This window comes from Cnephaeus nilssonii (assembly GCF_951640355.1).
Source record: "Cnephaeus nilssonii genome assembly, chromosome: 6".
Lineage (NCBI taxonomy): Eukaryota > Metazoa > Chordata > Mammalia > Chiroptera > Vespertilionidae > Cnephaeus > Cnephaeus nilssonii.
Genome location: NC_137077.1, coordinates 30,836,285 through 30,852,398, shown reverse-complemented (window position 1 = coordinate 30,852,398; position 16,114 = coordinate 30,836,285). Strand labels below are relative to the sequence as shown.

Sequence of the window (16,114 nt, the reverse complement as noted above, 5' to 3'; positions counted from 1 at the left end):
GCAGGAGCTGCAGAGTTGCGGTGACTTGGCAGCTGTGGTTCTTGGGTAATGAACCCAGAACCAGAGAGGAGGGAGCCCGATTCCATGGTGCATGACCCAAGAACCGCCCTCTCGCAATCCGGGACCCCTAAGGGGATGTCGAAGAGCTAGTTTCAGCCTGATCCCTGCAGGCCAGGCCTAGGGACCCCGCCGGTGCACAAATCCGTGCACCCGGCCTCTAGCCCATTGGCTCCCCACTTCGGGTCTAGCTCCCCACCAGGCCTCTAGCCCATTGCAGAGGTCATGGGTCTGGCCCTTACAGAAACTTTTCAACTCGATTAGCTAAATGATGAGACGTGCAGGGCCTACTGGCTGGGCCCCGACGTCTGGTGCCCACGCCGGCCCATCCACTTAATATCGATTTCCAGTGGAGGCAGCGAATTTTCCCACTACCACTCTCTGCTGGGAAACCGGCTGCAGCTTTCCTCCTTCCGGGCAGACAGTAGCACCAGCGGGCAACCTCCAGGGAGGGAAGGAGGTAAAGGAGCAGCTCAGGTGGGAAGAAGGAGGTTCCTGCCGCCACAGGACTCCCAACTGGGTGGAAGGGTCTGGGCGGGGGCCTGACATTGAGCAGGGTCCTGCCCTAGGCCAACTAGATTCCAGGCTAAGTAAATCCTATTTGCTAAATAATTGCATTTTGCAGCTAAATGCCCACAAGTCATCAGTTACAGCCAAACTTAGGGTAAAGTGAAAGAAGCAAGACAGATAAAGAGAGAAAGTGACATAATATTGGGAAAAGAGAGAAGGGAGCCCGATTCCGGGTGCATCACCCGAGAACCGCCCTCTTGCAATCTGGGACCCAATCCTCGCAGACCAGGCCGAGGGACCCTACCAGTGCATGAATCTGTGCAACAGGCTTCTAGTAATATACAGAACTACCTAAAAGCACTAGAGAGCAACCAACAGCAAAATATAACGAGAGCAGATTTTACACTTAGAAAAAGACAATAGCATTAAGTTGCCCATTTTGTTAACATTAAGCCACAAGTCAGAGGTTTATGGAACAGCTAAAACTCAGAAAACGTGCAGCCTTACTTGAAGAACTAAAGAACAGAGTTCAAAGCAACCTCAATAGCTGGAAAGTATGAAAAGAAATTCCAAGAAGGATCCAGAGAGAAAATGGCACTAAAATCTGCATATACATTGTCAAAAAATTTAGCTACTCTCCAACTAACAGCAGCCAGAGCATTTGAGGTTTGAGTATAGCCAAGTTATATGCCTGTTAAAATAAACAAAATCAATAGTTTCCAGAGGATCATACCAAAATCAAGCATATCTACAATATATCAATCATAATGTCTAGGACACAAATCAAAACCACTATATATACAAAGAGGAAAATGTAAAGTATACGCAAAAGAAATCAAATCAATAGGTCCCTGAGATTGACCCAGTTGTTGAAAATAATAGACAAGGATTTTAAAGCACCTATCACAACATGCTCAAAGATATAAAGACTATGCTCATCATGAGTAAGAAATCCGAAAAGCAAAACAGAATCTCTAAAAATAATCAAATAAAAATTCTACAACTGAAATAATTGCCAAAACGCTCAGCTGGTGTGGTTTAGTGGTTGAGTGTTGACACATAAACCAGGAGGTTCAATTTCATCAGGGAACAAGCCCAGGTTGTGGGCTTGATCCTCAGTAGGGGGTGTGCAGGAGGCAACCAATCAATGATTCTCTCTCATCATTGATGTTTACCTCTCTCCCCCTCTCCCTTCCTCTCTGAAATCCATAAAAATATATAATCACCAACTCATCAGAAACAGTGGAGGTAAGAAGACAGTGTACTTAGGAAATACAAGTTTTGAGGGGCAAAGAATATTTGTGTGCAAATTGCTCTCAAATAATTCACAGAAAAAAATAGAGAAAATAATAAAGCAAAGGAAGTAAAATATTAATTAGGGAACTGTGAAAAAGAATATATGTAAGTGTACTTAACTATTCTACTGACTTTTTTAGAAGTCTAAAATTATCAAAATAAAGTTACAAAAACAGATGGATCAGGATATATAGATGCAAGTGTTATGTATGCTAAAAATTATGTTACATGTAATTTCCTAATTTTGTCAACTGACAGAATTTAGAAGCAGTTAACACCCCAGAACAATGAATACACCTGGCACTAGATCTGTTTCTAAATATTCTCTAAAAATGAAGTGTCAGGTCTCCTTGAAGAAATAGTTGAGCTGAGGGTTGTTAGGGCAAGGAAGGTACAAGCCTAGCCAGGAATGTCTTTATGTTGCAGGAAAGGGAAGTGCTCAAAAAATAATGTGGGCATGATGAAACGATATAGTAGCCAATTAGAAGGAGCTCTCAATCACCAAACTAGGACAAAATGAACAATAAAATGATTGTTACAGAGTTTGGCTCATAGAATTAAGTATCTTTGTGTCCTTACTGATAAGAGTTGAATAAGGAAGGTACAGCTCTTCCTTACAGTGAAAGTCCAGTTTATGAGTGTAGGAGTAAAGAGGGAATAGGAAATCAACATCCAGTAAACATCACAATGATTGTTGCAGGCAAAACTGCCAATAGATGCTAAAATTAATTTTTTAAAATCAGTTTCAAAGTATCCCCTCCCACAAGATACTTAATTAAAATGAGAAAATGGGGAGACACCACTTTAATCCAGAGCTAAGGGCACACCAATTGTATGGTATTCTTAACAAAAATACATATCTTTTATCAGAGTAAGAAAAAAGTAAAAAACAAGTATGAAATGGGAGGAAAGGAAAAACTGTGAAGTTGAATTAGAAATGGAAGGTGTCAGTATGATTTCAATTTCTAAAAGATAAATTTACATACAATATAAGAGGTAGGTGTGTTTTCTTGCTTTGCCAGGTAGGATCAGTGATATCCCAGGAACAATAAGCATACAGTTTCTAGACCTAAGTTTCTGAGTACTATTCCTCTAAAAAGAACTAGGCTCCTTGGAGAAATGGTTGATTCCAGGGCTCAGGAAGGAAAGGTACAAAATTAGAAAGTGAGGTAAAGTGCGCAAAAAATGTTGGTGCATATCAAAATGTCACAGGAACCAGATTTGATAAGGTTCCCCAAAGCCAAATATCATACAATTTTAATATCAATACAAATATGTCCAGTAACATAATCCACTGAAAATAGAAACCTGAGAGTCTATACTTAAAAAACAGCCACATGGACGGTATATAATAAGTAGATAGATACAGAGTGTATGGAGTATGGAATAGAATTGAAAAATAAATATTGTGCAGCCATCATAATAAAAATTGGTTTAGACAATTATCAAGTGTTGCTAAATCAGGAAAGAGGGAATGTTGAACCAACAGACAAAACACATCAAAATAACTGCATAATCTTCAAGAATCTCCTCAAAGGTTGCGTATTATTTACAAGGAGGAAAATATTCAGTGAAAACACAGAACAGTACTTTCATCAAGTGATCAAAATTAGTATCAACGAGTTCCTCAGATGTGATACCCTAAAGACGACACATCACTTTTCTAGTATTTTGGCTGGAAATAAATAACCTCAATCTAATCATTAGAAAACACCACATAAACCCAAATTGGAAAGCATTCTGTTAAATGCACACACACACACACACACACACACACACACACACACACACACACAGTTACTCATTGCTGACTTTATTATGGAGAATTGATCTCATGATAAACATCAGAAGGTAGAGATTGTGTCTTTGTATCTCCATCTAGCACATTACCTGACATTAGTAAGTGCTAGCTGAATGGATACTCCCTTCCTAGACTGAAGATGCTAAGTCCCAGACAGTGCCACGTTTCCAGCACCACGCACAGTGAAGACACACAGTATTATGGTTAAGAGAATAATGAATTTTTACATTAGGTAAACAGAATTTGTTTATAAGTTATATAATATTCTATACTCTTGTCTCAGCCAAATTTTTGAAAGTAAACTTTTTCAAAACCTTTAAACACTTTATTATAAAACCAGGGAATTAGAAACTTAAAAATGACTTCAAATAGTTATACACTAACATTAAAGTCTTTTGTTTTTCCACAAAAATTAGTCGAAGTGACAAGATTTATGGAGACGCTGCAACTAGAACCCAACTTTATTGTTACAACCAATTTTTTTATTTACAGAATATAAATCTCTTCAAAAAGATACATTCCTTCATTTAATCAATGGTAAAAGGCCTTATTAAACAGAAATAAAGCCTAAACATCACTTATATTTTAAACAGAAATACAAACAGCTTCATTAAACGTTTACGAACATAGAGCAAAAACATATTTTTACGTAAGCAGTTACATGAATGAGGCTGTCTTTTATTTTCTTCACTGGCAACCCCATTTTGTCCACAGAACAAGTTTTACTTAAATTAACAGTAGTAAAAATGTAAAAATTAAATTTTAAACATGAAAATATGCAACAACGAACAGGAAGTATCTTCATTACCAAACAAATTAACAAGTTCTCAGATACTTTCTGAGGCATATCAAAACACCTCCTTCAAAAGTTGCATTCATTTGAGAGGTATCAATACATTTTCAGTGCTGAGACTATTTGTAGCACTTACAGTATATACAAAGCAGCATTATACTACTATCGTTCACATTTGATAAACACAAATTTAAGCTTTCTGCCAATTTCCCAATTTAACATACAACTACGGTAATGACAATTATTCACTGGGGTATTTTTCCTCCTGCATCTGAAATTATCATTTAAGAAAATTATCATTTAAGAACATGGAATGATGCCATATCTTCTTTTTTTTAATGATATTTAAAATTCAAATATTTCACATCATGGAAACTTCTTCATCCAGCTGTACAACGGCTCCTAAATACAGTTTAAAAGTTTTCCCTTCGCAAATTCCACCAATTTATAGTTACTTTAGTACAAACAAAAGGAAACTTCTTCAGATTATTGGACAATAAAAATGTCAGTGTGTCACTACCAAAACTGAAGTAGCAGCACACCACAACCATGGCAAGCAAATATTCACATTTTCTCCACAGCTTTTTGGGGGTCTTTTCCAGGACACATGAACTAGTTTACATGGATACCATCAAGTCTCAACTTAGCTTTGAAAGTTCCTGTTAGAGTTTTAATATTTAACTAATGTAACAATTTAAATTAGCCAGCTTTTTCTTATTCATCACTAACTAGTTTAAATACACTATGTAGCCTTTTCAATTTTTGTAAGTATCTTATGTTTGTTAAAATGATTAATGGGTATTGATACCTTTAATGGATTAAGATGTAAACAAAAATATTGAGTATTTTACACAACTTTTTTGTAACTAGAAAAGCTATAGGATTCATAATTAACACATTTTATTTTAACCGGTTTGATAACATCAGTAGCATAGTAAGTGCATAGGAAAGAAGAGAAAGCAGATTTCAGCACAGAAATCTACTTAAAACTTTAATTTTGGATGCCCAACACAAATGGGTCTTCTCTAAAGCACTACCATTAGTTTTTCATTGAAATAGTGAAATTTTCTATTTCAAATTGTGATCCTGAAATAGAATTTTTAGCATAAAAATTGTGTTCAGAAAAATCTAATTCATTATGTAATGTATCTTATTAATTTCAGTTTTCAAGATTTCAAGTAATGCAATCCCAAGCATTTTCTTTTATAGTAACACATTTTAGAGACTAAGCTTCAAAGACAGGGGGAAGTTCATTTAAAATAATTGATATGCTTTTCTGTCCGAAGATATCAAACCTAAAACGTAACACTATAAGGTGTTATATAAGAAGAAATAAAAAGGCAGTTCAATATAACTAATTTCTTTTTTAAAAAAGAAAAAAAAAAAAAAAAAACAGACTGCCTTATGTAACTAAGTTTCCAGTCAAAGGACATTCTAAAATCTACTGAACTAAAGAAAAATCAGAGCAAATTAACTTTCAAATAAAGATAAAGCTGCTTTAATCACATACTTATAATTCCATTTTCATCTGTGCATAACAGTTACTAGCGTTTGCCTTTTGCGTAAGTTGTGCAAGTTGCTGCCAATAACAAAACTCTCCTAGCACAAAGCACTATTAACTTTGTCTATCAACTGAAATCTGTATCACTTTGGAATGCAGTATCAATGCTTATTAAAGGTAATTTAAAGCAGAAAATCAAACTGATAGTATTCGCATTTATATTATAAAGCAATTAAAAATTATACAGAAAGCTTTGTGTAATGAAATACCTGTATAATTAGTAAAGTGGAGATTTTTAACTTGTAACGAAGTGTGTGGGGAGACTTTTTTCTTTAACTGCTGGAAGTTTTAGTAACATATTTATGAAGTTCAAATATTTTTAGTCCAGCAAAAAAGTAAATAGCAGTCATTAAAATATTACATCTTTTTGTTGTTTACAATCCCATAATAAACAACTTTATATCTAGAGAAGCCACAAGAGATATGCTTTGGTTGAACTAACAGCTATTATTTACCATATCTCTTATATACATGGGATTTAGATTCACACTGAGATACCAAAATTTTCATATTTTTATTGTAGAAAAAAAGTTAACCTTGAAAATAGGAAGAGATAATACTTCAGTTTGCAATCATTAAATTATATTTTTAATTTGCTTTAGCTTGAAATCCTGGAATGGAATTCTGTGTATATTAATTGACCACCTGCAGGAATCTAACCTCACAAAAACTAATGAACAACTAAAGAATGAAGAAGTCATATTAGGCACTGAGAGGCTACATAAATAAGTACTGACATTAACAAAAACTGATAAACCCTATCTCCAGTTCCTCTTGTTATCCTGCTGTGCAGCCAGAACTGCTGGCTGTTTCCAGTATAAAACCAAAGAACTGGATCAGTTCCTTACAGAAAATTTTCTTTAAAAGGGAAGAGAATGAAAAACAATACACAATCTCATATGCAAGATACAATTCACACTAATTTACAAATTTTTATTTACACTGTTTTATATACATTCCAGGCAGACCTAGTTGATGAGTTTTGTGCTCATTTTGATCTCAAATGATCATGTGAACAGTGTGATTTACTACCACATCTCTTTGATTTCCAGAAAATGGTGGTAGCATGGGGTTGGGTGTTGGGAGGTGGGGGAATCAAATATTACTGGTCAGGTAAGCTCTAACAAGTATGTAAAGAACAAAGAGGGAAATAACTGTGGAATTCTGCTTGTTAAAGCATCCAGGCCACTATGGTCTATTGACTAACAATGAGTATACATGAATGCCACTTCTCTAACAACCATTTTCATATTTACAAAATGAGCTTACAAGTTGAGTTATTAGGTAAGGCATTCAAGTTCCTTAGCTTAACATAAAAAGGCAACAGACATCTCAAGAAGCCACAGGACACATTTTAGAGAGATGTCTTTCCTTTAGAATCTCTTAAATGGTCAACAAAAAGGAAAGCAATTTTGAACCCTATTAATAGCCTGCAGCATGATCCAAAAAAAATCTGTACAGAACTGAGAGCATCACAACATCCAAAACCTAACCAAAGAGTGAGGGAAATATTTTAACTATCTGATTATGTTCCCAAGATCCACTAGATACTCCTAGGACTAGAGTGAGAGCCTTTATTAACCTTTACATTCACTTCTATATGAATCTTTCTGAAATGTTTATTATAGTGTCACAGCTAGTATGCAGAGTCTATCAGCAATGACTCAGTGAATCTCTATTCAAAATAGTTTGAAGAATATGGAATAAGGTAGAAAAATGATCTTCTCCCCTCCGATGTAGATATATAACATTTCACTTTAAGTCAGAAAGCAAAAAAATCAAGAGTATTACATATTCTTCATCAATGAAAATAATATTCCAACCACAGATGAAAATCCCACCAAAAACAATTTTTCAAGTACACTCTAACATTATATAAAAAGGTATTCATTGTTTAATTGGTTCCATATTCAGTCAATTAAGTAAAATTCTATTGATTCTACAACAATGTGGTTTATAAAAACAGAAGTGAACATTTTTAACATTGGGGAGGTAGAAAACAAATCTTGGTCTAACACTGTTATAGACATATTTTCATATTCTATTTATGTAACTAGAATTTACCATTTAAAATGGCCTTTAAGTGTTTCTACTTGATTACCTTTAAACATCTTGAGATAACCCAAGTATTTTAAAGCACTTATCTGAGAATATAAGTCATTTGGAATAATATATCAGACTCCTCAGAAGATTTCTCAGAGGATAACTTGTAGTTGCATATTCTGAATATGCAGATCCATTAAGCCAACTTTGTACACGGGCACTTATGTGACCAAAGTGAAAAGCTTGTCAGACTAATTTTCTAAGTAAAGACAACCATGACTACTCAACTCCACATGGCAGTCTTCAAAACATGAAGCTTACTTATCCCAAAGATCTAACTCCCTTCCAAATAATTATTATCATCCTCACTCCAAAACAAAATTAAAAAAAAAAAATACACTAACAAAATCAAGAGAAATAAAAACAGAATCCTTCCTACAAGGAGTATTTCTGCTTAATTCACATTTTGATATATCAGATTTTAAGTGTACAAGATCAATGCCTTAAATGTTCCTTATTTAATTCTTTTAACACCTCAACTTCTCTGAACCTACATGTATCAAGCAATCATTTGCTATCATTTCAAAGATATGAAGCCAACTAAAGCATGAAACCAAAATGTAAAAAATGAATCTACAGGGGTAAAACAGAATTAATCTAAATGACTTTTCTTGTTCCCAAGTATTCTATCTTTGTTTCCAAAATTAGCAATTGTTCTACTATTATTTAATAACAAAGACATAGAACATTTCAATATGTAAAACAAAACATTTGGTTAGAAAAAATGTGATACACTAAAATTTTAAAAGCAAACTAGTAACTTAAATGACCACATTTAGTATATGAGAACATTATTGAATACAGATTTTGGTGACACAAAATCATCATATCTATTCTAGGATTATACAGTAAATATTTATACTGCCAGACTCTGTAGGAAGAGGAGAATTAAATTCTAAGGTAAATTCCCCCCAAAGAAACAGTTTCCAATATTCAGTTCAAAAAGATGTACCACTACCATAGATAGTGAATGTATCTCACACTCCTAGACAGGTATTATCTATATCAGTGTCTGGCATTTCAAGAGTAAATGATCCATTTTACTTACAGTGCATCAAGATAAAAAAGTTACAATGAACATCTAGAACTTTTAACTAAAATTAATCTTATTAAAGTAAAAAAAAAAAGTTTCCTCTGGAACATTTTCATTGCTTACACTTAACAGATGAGATAGATTAAAGCAGTCACAGAATCATGTTACATTTATAATAAATAATTCACATATAGCAGATTAAATTATCAAAAAGATTAAATTGACATCTTTATACCTATTTGCAGATTTAACAAATTTCTAATCTACTGCATACTGACAGCAGTAGGTATATTTTTTTACATCATTCAGTCTATTTAAAAAACAAATTGGTTGATAGAGGCATAATTTGTAAAGCAAGATAACCAAATTAAATAACAGAATCTTAACAAATAATTGGCTTTTCGGAATTTCTCAAGAAAAGATTCACAAGCATTGTTCAGCTACTTGAGAATAATTACATCTTTACTCAGGCATTTTTAATGCAGTCACTTCAGGCTTCATTTTAAAGTACTGGTTAAAACGAACAATTGCATACCTAGTGAGAAAAGAGAATAACAAAATTAGTCAGAGCTGAAAACTTAATCCTCCCTTTATTTCCACTCACCCCTTCTCAACTAAATTTTTTTTTTTAAGTTTAACGATTTTTTCAAAGAACATATTTTTAGTTTATTGCACCACCTACTGGACACCTTTCTAATATTAAGTGCATTTAACAGATTAAACCAGATTTCCTCTCAAACCATGTATTAAATGTATGTAACCTTTATAACATTTGATTGAAAATAATAACTACAATGTCCCCTATGAGTTCTCAATGTTAATTCAAAACAAAGTAGAGATAAATATAATGCATACAGTAAAATTAAACTTACCCAAGGAAATCAAACTCAATAGTGGAGTATTTGGCTTGAATCAAAGCCCACAATCCCCAAAAGAAATGAGAAGCCTAAAAAGAAAGGCAGAAAAAACAAAAATTACAATAATTCATTTCCCTTTTTGATTTTTTTTTTTTTTTGTATTTTTAGAGAGTGGAAGGGAGAGATGGGAGAGGGAGGAGAGATAGAAACATTGATGAAAGAGAAACATCAACATCAACCAGCTGCCAGTCCTGCACACCCACTACCAGGGTTCAAGCCCGCAACCTGGGCATGTGCCCTGACCTGGAATCAAACCATTGACCTCTTGGTGCATGAGCTGACACTCAACCATTGAGTTACACAGGCCAGGCGACAATTCATTTCTTTGTAATGCAAATATCATATTTTTAATTTTTCTCTTTTTCATCAATTCCATAAAAAATACGTTATTGATTCTTTTTTATATAAAATATCTAAAATAAGGTAATAATTAAGTGTACAGTTATCTAGGTGGCTATAAATCACTTATGTCTACACCAAAAGAGGCTATAATAAACTACTGTCATTTAAAAACTGTAACCCAACTTCTATAATCTGTTTTATATAGGCAGAGTTCAGCATCAGCACTGATAGGTGTTGGTTAAGTGGTGTTTTTATTCAAGTTTCTTTTTCTTTTTTTTTTTTGGCAAAGTGTTTTTAATGATATTCATTGATAACAACCTCTCATATAAAATACATTATCAAAGAACCTGGTTACTTAACATAAAAATATAAACAAAATAAAAAATCCAAATCTCAAACCAAAAAAAGAAAAAATTAATGTGAAGAGTGTTCTAGGGGTGACAAATATCTGGAAACAATTTGTATTGATCCAACTATTCTGCATACCAATCTCAACATAAAATATGATGTTATTTATGTCAGAGAAAAATGGGTCTAGGAGAAAACCAATAGCTGTGTAATTAGGAGCTGTAAAATCATTGTGTGCACACTTTATGATCATTGTCAGTTAAACATGGTATTTGAAGATTCTGATAACACGAATTAAACTTCCAAGAAATACTTTAACTAGAAATATTATTTCAAAACTTTTACCCTAAATAGATCTCCTTTAAAAAATCAGCTGTTGTAAATTATTTACCCAAATACATGTAAGTTTATTTCTGGACTCTTAGTTCTGTTCCATAGGTCCTTGTGTCTGTTTTTCAGCCAATACCACGTTGTTTTGATTATTATAGCTTTGTAGTAAAATTTGAAGTTAGGGAATGTGATACCTCAGGCTTCATTCTTTTTTCTCGGGATTGCTTTGGCTGTTCGGGGTCTTTTTTAATTCCATACAAATCTGATGATTTTTTATTCTATTTCTTTAAACAAATTCATTGGGATTTTGATAGGGCTTGCATTAAATCTGTGTATTGCTTTAGGACATATTGTTGATTCTTCCAATCCATAAACAAAATATCTTTCCATTTCATTGTGTGTGTTTTTCAACCTCTTTTAATAATGCTGTGTAGTTTAAAGGAGCCACAAACATAAAATGGAGGGAAAAGACCTCTTCAACAAATTGTGCTAAGAAAATTTGAAAGCCACACACAGGAAAGAATGAAACTACAGTTTATCCCATATACAAACATTAACTCAAAATGGATCAAAAACCTAAATATAAGACCCAAAACTGCATAAAAGAAAACATAGGTATTACACTTATGATCTTAGTCTTAGGGGAAATTTTATAAATTTGACCCAAAAAGCAAGAGAGATAAAGGCAAAAATAAATGAATGGGACTATGTAAAACTAAAAAGCTTCTGCACAGCAAGAGAAATAGCCAACAAAAACAAAAAGGCAACCAACCAAATGGAAGATGATATCTGGCAACAACAGCTCCAACAAGGTGCTAATATCCAAAATATATAAAGAATTCATACAGCTCAACACCACACAAACAAACAATCCATTTAAAAAATGGGCAGAGGACCGGAACAAACACTACTCCAAAGAAGACATACAAGTGGCCGAAAGATTTCTGAAAACATGCTCAACTTCATTAGCTGTTAGGGAAATGAAAATCAAAACTACAATGAGGTAACACCTCACACTGTTAGAATGGCTATTATCAACAAGACAAGTAATACCAAGTGTTGGAGAGGTGTGGAGAAAAAGGAAACCTCATTCACTGCTGGTGGGAATGTAAACTGGTAAAACCACCATGGAAAACAGTAAGAAGGTTCCTCAAAAAATTAAGAGTATAGTTACCATATGACCCAGCAACCCTTCTTCTGAATATCTACCTGAAAATATTGAAAACATTTATTGGCCAAGATATATGCACCCCTATGTTCATTGCAGCATTACACACGGTGGCCAAGACATGGAAACAACCAAAGTGTCCTTCGAAAGATGACTGGATAAAGAAGAGTGATAAAGCCCTGGCCAGTGTGGCTCAGTTGACTGGGCGTTGTCCCATGCACCAAAAGGATGCAAGTTCAACTCCCAGTCAGGGGACATGCTGGGATTGCGGGCTCAATCCCTGCCAGGAGGCAGCCAATCAATGCTAAGATATCACATGGATATTTCTCTCTCTTCCTTCCTCTCTCTCTAAAAATCAATTAAAAATAATAGAGTGGTACATATACCCTATGGAATACTACTCAGCCATAAAAAAGATGAAATACTGCCATTTGCAACAACATGGATGAACCCTGAGAAAATCATGCTAAGCAAAGTAAATCAGAGAAAAGATTTAGAACCATATGATTTCACTCATATGGAGGGCATAAAACCAAAAATAACAAACAAACGAACAAGAAACTCATAGACACAGACAATCGTATGGTGTTTACTAAAGGGAAGGGATTGGAGGTGAGGGAATCAAATATATGGTGATGGAAGATGATTCGACTTTGGGTGGTACAATATACAGATTCTGTATCATAAAAATGTGCACTCAAAACCTATACTATATTAACAAGCATCACTCCAATAAATGTAATTTTTAAAATGTGTGTTGCTGATAAAAATCTCTATTTAAAATATACTTTTGCAATTCATTATACTGTATCATTAATCTACATATATAAAAGCCTAAGTGACTGGATGACTGGATGACCGGATGGTAGCTATGATGCACACTGACCACCAGGGGGCAGACGGTCAATGCAGGAGCTTCCCCCTGGTGGTCAGTGCGCTCCCACAGCAGGAGTGCTGCTTAGCTGACAGACAGGCGCCAGAAGCTGGGCTCATGGCATGGCTGGCAAGAGCCTCTCCCACGAACACTCCCCTTGCGTGCCAGAGCAGTGGTGGCGGCAGGCACAGCGAGCTGGGATGAATGGGAGCGGCACAGCACCCAGCCCAGGGTCAGGCTGCTCCCTGGCCACCTGCCGCTTCGCACACTACTTCATGCTGTGCGAGATCGATGCAGACAGTGGGCTGGAGCCCACCTAGCTGGCTGGTAAGGCCAGGCTGCAGTGACGTGGAGGTCCACTGAACCCTGCAGGCCAGGCCAAGGACCCCACCGGTGCACGAATCTGTGCATCGGGCCTCTAGTAGGATATAAAAGTTCCCAACAAATAAGATATTTTTTAAAAAAAAGAATAGCCCTAACCGGTTTGGCTCAATGGATAGAGCGTCGGCCTGCGGACTCAAGGGTCCCAGGTTTGATTCCGATCAAGGGCATGTACCTTGGTTGCAGGCACATCCCCAGTAGGGGGTGTGCAGGAGGCAGCCGATTGATGTTTCTCTCTCATTGATGTTTCTAACTCTCTATCCCTCTCCCTTTCTCTCTGTAAAAAATCAATAAAATATATATTTTTTAAAAAAGAATAAATAGCCGAAACCGGTTTGGCTCAGTGGATAGAGCGTCGGCTGCGGACTGAGAGGTCCCGGGTTCGATTCCGGTCAGGGGCATGTGCCTTGGTTGCGGGCACATCCTCAGTGGGGGCTGTGCAGGAGGCAGCTGATGGATGTATCTCTCTCATCGATGTTTCTAACTCTCTATCTCTCTCCCTTCCTCTCTGTAAAAAATCAATAAAACATAAAAATAAAAAAAAGAATAAATAATACAGTAAAGAGTAAATAGCTAAAGTCACATGCATGGGAAACATATTGGTTTAAAATAAAAGGGCTGGGCTCTGGAGTCAAACTGCAAAAATTATTAGCTTTGTGGCTTTGAACAGTTTAATTAACTCCTCTGTGCCTTTGTTTCCTCATGTGTAAAAGGCAAGTGTAATATTATGCTTTATAATAAATATATATTTATTCCTCATCCATTGTTCCTGGCTCATAGCTCCTCAAATTCTTAGAATTTCCTAACCATAAGCAAATGGGAGCATCTTTTATTATAATATTTGGTCTTTCATCAAAGGTTCCTGAATAATTCCAGAGTCACAGAAGTTTAAGAAATATCTTATAATTTATAAGAAGCCCTTTTCAACCACACTTGAATTTACAATATGAGGTGACTTCTGGAAAGCCCCTAAGGAAGAGAGCTGGTTGCCAGGGAAACCTGCCAAGGATTAGAGAGAAAACGTTCAGCCCAACCACCTCCTAATCTTTGAGGAGAGGAAAGGGGCTGGAGATTGAGTTCAATCAGCAATGGTCAATGACTTAATCCATACTGCCTATGTAATGGAGCCTTTATAGAACCCCCAAAGGAGAGGGTTTGGAGAGCTTGGTATCACTGCCTTGACTTATGCTAAGGTACCAGTAGCTTCATATACCATTGTTTTTGAACCGTCAGTGCAAATGTTAACATAGTCAAAAAGGCAGGTGTAACATATTATTATGAAAGTAGTTTTGGGCCGAAACCGGTTTGGCTCAGTGGATAGAGCGTCAGCCTGCAGACTGAAAGGTCCCAGGTTCGATTCCAGTCAAGGGCACGTACACTGGTTGTGGGCACATCCCCAGTGGGAGGTGTGCAGGAGGCAGCTGATTGATGTTTCTCTCTCATAAGTGTTTCTAGCTTTCTATCCCTCTCCCTTCCTCTCTATAAAAAAATCAATAAAATATATTTAAAAAAAAAAAGAAAGTAGTTTTGGATCTTAAAACTACTAGCATGTCTATGTGTACAGGTTGGTGTACACATAGACATGCTGGGAGGTTGGTGCACCTTAAACTCTAGGGGAAAAGAGTTCCTGCATTCAGGACCGTCTGGACCTTGTCCAATGTACCTCTTAATCTAACTATTCTTATACAGCCTTTATATTATCCTTCATAATACACTGGCAAGAATCTGTAAATGTTGCTGAGTTCTGTGAGCCACTCTAACAAATAAATCAAATCCAAGGAGGGAGTTGTGGAATTTACAGACAGTAGGTAAGAAGCACAGGTAACAACCTAGACTCACAATTGGCATCTAAGAGGGGCAGGAGGGACAACAACAAACAGACAGTCTTGTGGGATTGAATCCTTAACCTGTGGGATCTGACATTATCTCCAGAACTGAGTTAAATTTCTAGGACACTCAGAAGTCACTTCTGCTGAGAATTGGAAAATTACTTGATGGTGTAAAATAACACACATCAGAGTAGTAATAATAGTATCTATACCTGGTATATAACAAACATTCAATAAAATATGATTATATTAAATTAGAATGATAAAAATTATAAAGATTTTTTAAATGGCCTTCTTTTTACCTAAGTATCTTACACATATAATGAGAAGTAAATTATGAGATGAAACTAGAGGCCTGGTGCATGAAAACTTGTGCACTGAGGGGGGTGGGGTGTCCCTCAGCCCGGCCTGTGCCCTCTCACAATCCGGGATCTCTCAGGGGATGTCCACCTGCCGGCTTAGGCCCACTCCCCGGGGGATCAGGCCTAAGCTGGCAGTCAGATATCCCATCCCTCTGGCAGCCCGGGAGCCCTCGGGGGGATACCCAACTGATGACTTAGGCCCACAGTCAGATATTCTTAGCGCTGCCAAGGAGGCGAGGCTCCGACCACCGCCGCTGTGCTCACAGTTGTTAGCCTGGCTTGTGGCTGACTGGAGCTCCCCCTGCGAGAGTGCACTGACCACCTGGGGCAGCTACTGTGTTGAGCATCTGCCCCTGGTGGTCAGTGCACATCATAGCAACCAGTCGTTCCGCTGTTAGGGTCAATTTGC

The 16,114-nt window shown here is 36.3% G+C and overlaps 1 protein-coding gene across 1 annotated transcript in view; it reads right to left on the bottom strand.

Annotated features, from left to right (window-relative positions):
• Positions 1-1,834: 1,834 nt before the first annotated feature.
• The window catches only part of ETNK1 (ethanolamine kinase 1), a 54,398-nt gene continuing 40,118 nt past the window's right edge, over positions 1,835-16,114 (bottom strand). Inside the window, exons 7-8 of the mRNA XM_079773589.1 lie at positions 10,027-10,100; positions 1,835-9,689 (exon numbers count right to left, since the gene is read on the bottom strand). Coding sequence (XP_079629715.1) covers positions 9,617-9,689; positions 10,027-10,100 — 147 coding nt within the window. The 3' untranslated portion in view covers positions 1,835-9,616. The remainder of the gene's footprint in view (positions 9,690-10,026; positions 10,101-16,114) is intronic.